The sequence below is a fragment of the Limulus polyphemus genome, unplaced genomic scaffold (genome assembly GCF_000517525.1).
Source record: "Limulus polyphemus unplaced genomic scaffold, Limulus_polyphemus-2.1.2 Scaffold1670, whole genome shotgun sequence".
NCBI lineage: Eukaryota > Metazoa > Arthropoda > Merostomata > Xiphosura > Limulidae > Limulus > Limulus polyphemus.
The window spans coordinates 238,518-245,147 of NW_013667280.1; the positions used below are offsets into that span (position 1 = coordinate 238,518).

Below are 6,630 nucleotides of genomic sequence, written 5' to 3' on the forward strand. Positions count from 1 at the left end.
ACCCAGTCAATGAACTGAGATGTGTGACATTTAATGGGCCCTGGAATTTGACTTATTAAAGCATCTGCCCAGTAAGAAGAGTCATTAGTCTTAAGTCCTGAATGGTCTCAATTTTTAGTCCTTCAGAAATATTCTAACGTGTTGAAATGATCTGTCACCTTTAAACATTTATACACTTAAAAATCTTAATTTGTCATCAAAAATGAGCTTGGCAATGAACAAATTGTCTATTTTAAAAGCCATCTGGCATACATGAAAGGTCCTACCAAAATTTCCTCCTTACCTATAAATTAAGTGAGAACTGTGTAATGTAACGTTTAAAAGACTTGGTGACTTGTTTGGCTAAAGAATTTATCCACTCGCAGGTTTGAATCTTACCCAATCTGTTTTCACTTTTTTAGCAAAAATATTAAAATTTTCATATAGGTGAATTTGATATGATCAGCTAAAAAAGAAAAAATTTACAGTAAGATGAGAACACAATCCAAAGTAAAAAAAGCTTTATCTTCAAGTCAATTAAAAATATCAAATTCATTTCGAGAACATCAGAAATGCTCTCCTCATTTTAATTTGTTTTACAAACCTTGTAACCACATTTTTTATGATTTATACAAAACAAGTCACTAAATAATTTTATGTTCATCTCTACCATCTTGAAAAATCTAGAGTAGTACCAATAATTTATACACTGAATTATTAAACCATTACAAAGGTTATAAATGACTAAAATTTGTAAATTTGAAAGTTTTATGATTGTCAACTAGAAAATTTATTTTAATATTGTAGTATTAATAATATTTACTAAAACCACGTAGTTCAATATTTTAAAAAGTCTATAAAAGCCTCAGTATTTTCAATCAAATTTATGAACTTATGTTTGTTTAAAAAAAAATATATAGAAACAACTGACTGAAGTTTGCAAACAAAAAAAAATTTTACATTAAACAGTTACGTCTTCAAACACACCAGCCACTTTTAAAGCAGTTTTCCTAAGAGGAACATTTTCTAAGTTTGCAATAACAGACACAATCACTCCCTGTGGTGGGTTTGTCCACTTGCACTTTCTAGTATCTTTCATATCACAAGATCGTGGAACAATCAATAAAACACTTCTTGCTCCAACAGCTGAACCTGTGTGGAAACAAATCAGTTTCTGCTGAAAGCAACAACCATATCTTTGGTTTTCAGGCACCACAAGCCAACCCAGCCCATAGTAACAATTATTTGATTGACTTTCAGTAACAGGAGACCACATCTGATTGACAGTTTCAGAATTCAGATATCCAGGCAGGGGATTATTATTATTTGAGTTATGCTGAAAGCTATATAGCATAATATTACCAAACTGCAGTAGATCCCCAACTGTTGAAAGCAACCCTCCTCCTGCCCATTTGTAGGAGTTGTCAACATATGGAGCATTTATTAAGCCATCTTTGGTGTGGCGATAGTACCTGTTTTAAAGAGAAAAAAAGGTAATCACTGTTTCATACCCAATTCTTAAGTTCTAGTTCAGAAACGAATTCCTGAATTATTTCTATCTGTAACAAGAAAAAAGGTTCTTGATTTTTGTAAACTTATTTGTCTCAATCAGCTCAATATTTAATATACTAATTGATATTCATACACTTTCAATTTAAACCTCTACTGTTAATGGTTGGTTTCTAAAGATTAATTTTACTGAATACAGCAACCAAAATAATTCTAAGTAATTCAGAGATTAACAAAATTACTAAACCTTAAAAATAGTACTTGAGATGGTATTGGCTCTGAACTAGCTTTCAGAAAAATAGTTTACATCATCTGAATTATACATTAAAGGGAATTAATTTTTTGGAGCTGTTCAATGAGAAAAAACTGAACAACATACCTTGAACGATTGTAGATAATTGTGTCATTGGTATCGAGAAAAGTATTCTTCAGGCCTAGTTCTTGAAACAGCTTACTCATGTAAACCCCAAAGGGTTCTTGAACCACAGCTTCTACAACAGCACTGAGGAGTGTCCAACCATGAGTAGTGTACATAAATTTACTACCTGATATCAAAAGATGAAAGGCGGTTAAAAATAACTTCTTTTTTTTTTCCACATTAAATGTTATTCACTACATCAGAGAAATAATATCTGCCCATGTTTCCGAGAAAAATTATACTGTAGTGGGATATCTCAGTTTGATACAGTAATTAAAAATCATGGACTTGTAGCATTAGTGGAGCAGAAAATATCTGCATTTACATGCCTTCTCCAAATTCAATTCCAACTTTTAATATTTGGTATTTTCAATGTGAGCTAAACACCCAAGGTTCAGGCACAGCCATCCATGATTTAACATTGCTAACCAGAGAAAGGATAAGAAAATCAAAAGCATCTGCATCCTACGCAGATGTTTTTAACCAATTAGTGACTGTCATGGTTATAATGTACTTACAGCTGAAAATGCAGTGTGTGTGTTCAGTGGCATATCATAGATCATACCTTCAATCCATCACTCCGAATACTGGGCCATGCCCAATACCATACAGCCCACCCACCACCCCCAACTGCTGGCTATCAAGATAGTGTTCAAACAACTAATTTCTCAATATAAAACATTTAAAAGTGAAACATTTTTCAATGACAATTATCACAATAAAAATGCTGTTGTATTACTTACAAAACAGTAAAGTGTACATATATCTTTATTATCCTAATCTGAACTCAACCACAATGTCAAGACATGGCTTTTAGTACTTCAGCAAATATCACATTTTTTGGGGACACCTAAACCAGACAAAAACCAAATAAATGTAGTAAATGTTTTTAAACATTTCTTCTACCTGTACATACAATATATGTAGGAGCTATTATTATTTGTTCATATTTGCCATTTTGGTGCCAAAGAAAATAATAAAAATCACCAAAACCAGGCATGTCTATGAAAAATGAAACTTTTCAATGTTGCAAAATTATCAGCTGACATTGGCACACAAGTGGTTAATTTTCTAAGCTTGCAATAGTTTGCCAGAATGTCATCATGCAGATTCAGATTCCTTAGACTGATCAAAACTAGACAACTTCTACTGTTTCCTTACTGCAATATTGTCTCTAAGGGTGAATTCAACTTTCTATATACAAACAGAGGGTTAGACAAAATATTTTAAAAACCTATAAATTTCTACATATTATTTATTAATAAGTTATTTTTTCATGATTGAACAATAAAAGATGTGAAATTGAAGAAACAAGATGTTGTGAATCAGACAATATTTTTTCCCATTTATCAATCCAATATTCTAATTGTTGAAGTGATGTTGATGGTGGAAACCTGCTTCAAAGATTGGTTTCAAGAGCTGACCAAAAAAACCTATCAGTGAGATCATAGGTTTTAAACAAACAATGGGCTATCTATGCTGTGCCCTCCACGAGTATCAAAACCTGGTTTTTAACATTATAAGCTTTCACTCTTATCACTGAGCCACTGGAAGAGGGGAGCTCTCTTTGGAAGTCTGACAGATGTCTTTTTAGAATCTTTCTCTGAAAAATACAATAATATATGCATACAGACAAATTCAATTAAACCATCACATTACCACATTTTCTCCATTTAAAGATACAAAGAGTTGGAGCGTGTTTTATCCTACCCCTGTGTCTGTATAAACACACGCACATGTAGAACTGGATGATTAGTGATATTTGCTAATAAGTTGGTGACAGATGCTACCAGCTAGTTGCTTTCCCTCTAGTCACATGTACAAATGAAAACTTAGAGAACTGAAGTGTAGTACATTAAAACAACAAGTTAATGGTTAAAATTCCGTAAGTAAAGCTTGAGTGAAAAACACGTCTAAACACCAAGTGCTAATCTAGAAGTGAAGTTGAGCTAGGTCATATAGATGGAGTCAGCTATGCTAAGAGTTATGTCATATTCCTATTGGTAGAGGGTTGTCGCATACTCATGTGAGCGTAGGTGGGAGTATCAAGGTTAATGGCAAGCAAATATTTGTGCACATAGAGGCAGTACAAGTCAAGAAAAGCTATTATGTGCGAGGAGGAGGTAAGATATCATATCAGAATTTGGCAGAGCTTCGTGCTTAATTACAAAGAAGTATAAGCAATATTTTGATTATTTGGATAGTTGGAATAATAAAAATAGTAATAATCAGAAACTAATTTGGACCAGTTGATCATTTTCATGACAACCGACTTAATTATAATTTTGATTAATTGATTGTTGGAATAATCGAAAGCAGTAATAATCAGAACAACTAATTTTGATTAGTTGGTTATTTTTGTGACATTCAATAATATCAGAATTGCCTTACACATTGTTGATTAATTTTAACTACACTCATATGTATACACAATGTGTCCTATACAATATCATTGTACACTGCTTTACTGCAATGTCAGTCCTGTTACAAAATACATTAAATAAAATTTCATATCTCCATAGAACTTTACTTCTATTCTATATATTATCAATTTGTATCAAAATAAAACGTTTGAGATTTTATTTATAATTCATGAGCTACATTAATATCTAAAATCACAATCTTACAACTTAAAAGTTTGTTGCTTAATCAGTTATTCACAGGTTATAAATTTTAAAACTATTTTCTCGGGGACAACTTCTGGTAAACTAGTGTTTTTTGTAGAGAGTCATTTCCCACTTGTACCAACTGTGGCATGAAAGTTTCCAAGGAAGCATTAATGAGTTAACTTTTAACCCCATGGACAAATCAGTTCTACACAGTTTTCAGTATATCACTAAGTTGATCTTATCACCTAAACTACTATACTCAATTACAAGAAATGGAACTCTGAAACTAAATTCACGTAGGTTAATATTACATACAAAATGCTTTACTGAACAGCTTTTTTCACTTCTTTTTAGTTTACAAATGTCTTCTTCTTGCTGTCAAATGTATATTGCTTCATAAACAAATAAAACAACCAAGTTTCAAATTGAAAATATATTAAGTGTGAAATATTCTAATAGTTAAAAAGACTATTTATCATCTCACAGAGCAAAGCTTATTTATTTCAATAAACAATATTCAAGAAATGCTTTCAGTAAACTTCCATAAGTCTTAATATTAGTACCCCCTCACTTCACAAACAAACACGGCACGCGTGAATCATGATCAAAGTTATTAGAATACTAAGAAAGTCGATAGACGTATTTACATGGTGAAATACTAAATTTTTGTAAAACTTATTAATATTATTGAAATAATTAACACAGCTTAAATGCTGTACGATGCAAATTCAAAAGCCATACACTAAGCCTAAAACATAGTGAACCTCTGTTAGACTAAGGGCATAAAAAAATTTAAATCAGTAGAAGCTTAGATACTATTCAGTCTTACTTTTGGATGAATCATTTAAAATTTCTCACTTAAATGATCACCAAATATGAAAGTAAAACCAAAGTTAATGAACTTAATTTACATATTTGTATAACTTAGCATGAACCCAGATTTACACATTAAATCATTTAAGTAACACTATTTGGAGTGTTTGAAAATGACATCAATATCATTTTTATTGCATACAAAAAACTCTATCCTAATTCTAATATACAAAATTATATATCTAAATTACACACAGTGAAAACGTTTCATTTGTAATATCCTTAAAGGAAAATTTGGAGCTGTTGATGTCATTTTTAACCATTCCAAATGGTGTCACTTTCTCATCCATTTCAGCCTAAAATTGGTCTGATATTTCACAACGTGAAAAGAGTTACTATTGTCAGGAACTTTTCACAATGACAGTTATTAGAAAACAACTGGTAGTACAGAACTGAGATAAAATAATGTATTTGAGCCTTACTCTTACTGATGGCAGTAAAAAAAGTTTAATTGACTTCATATTTTACTTTTAGTAAGAACAAACTATTAGGTATTTATTGTTTGATGACAAACAGTCCCATTCTGATTTTTAATGGTTCTGCTTTAAAATAATTTTGTATATTTACCTGGTTTATTTACAAGTGGATCATTTTTAAACAATTCTAATGATGACTGAACATCGGGAAAGTAATCTTTCAGTTCAAACTCATTCTCTTCCTTTTTAGGATTTTCTTCCTTTGTATTATTCTTTTTTTCATTTATTTTTTCGGAGTTTCTATTTTCCACAGTCTCATTATCTTGGATTTTCTGGAAAAAAAATTGTTTATTTTGTAAATCATTAAATTTTCAGTATCAGGAGAAAAAACAAAGCTATCTTTTCTTCATCAATTTTTACTGCACAAGAGCTGTGAAATAAAAAAAAAAACTTCTTGTTTAAGGGACATAATGGTAAGAAAATCTACTTGCCCTCTCCAACAAAACACATACAAAAAGCTAGAATATAACTACCACTGACATCTCAAGTTTATCAGAATGGTACATACCATGTTTTTGCACTTAAGCACTTTTTATATAGTTGTTCATGTATTCTATGGATATTTTAACATTTAGTCATTGTGATGTTATCTTACTGCACAGCATGTAGGCAATATCCCACACACACAAACTAATAAAGAAATCATGGAATAGACTATTTCTGCTGAAAATTGAAATGATGTTTAATATATATATATATTTATACATATGTAGCATTAGAACTATATGTATGTCTATATATATATATATATATATATATATATAAC

General features: G+C 30.9%; 1 protein-coding gene across 1 annotated transcript in view; it reads right to left on the reverse strand.

Moving 5' to 3' along the window:
- Positions 1 to 483: 483 nt before the first annotated feature.
- Positions 484 to 6,630, reverse strand: part of LOC106464505 (serine beta-lactamase-like protein LACTB, mitochondrial) — a 19,451-nt gene continuing 13,304 nt past the window's right edge. The window contains exons 5-7 of the mRNA XM_013924650.2: positions 5,956 to 6,136; positions 1,868 to 2,033; positions 484 to 1,451 (exon numbers count right to left, since the gene is read on the reverse strand). Of these exons, the coding sequence (XP_013780104.1) occupies positions 941 to 1,451; positions 1,868 to 2,033; positions 5,956 to 6,136 (858 nt within the window). The 3' untranslated portion in view covers positions 484 to 940. The remainder of the gene's footprint in view (positions 1,452 to 1,867; positions 2,034 to 5,955; positions 6,137 to 6,630) is intronic.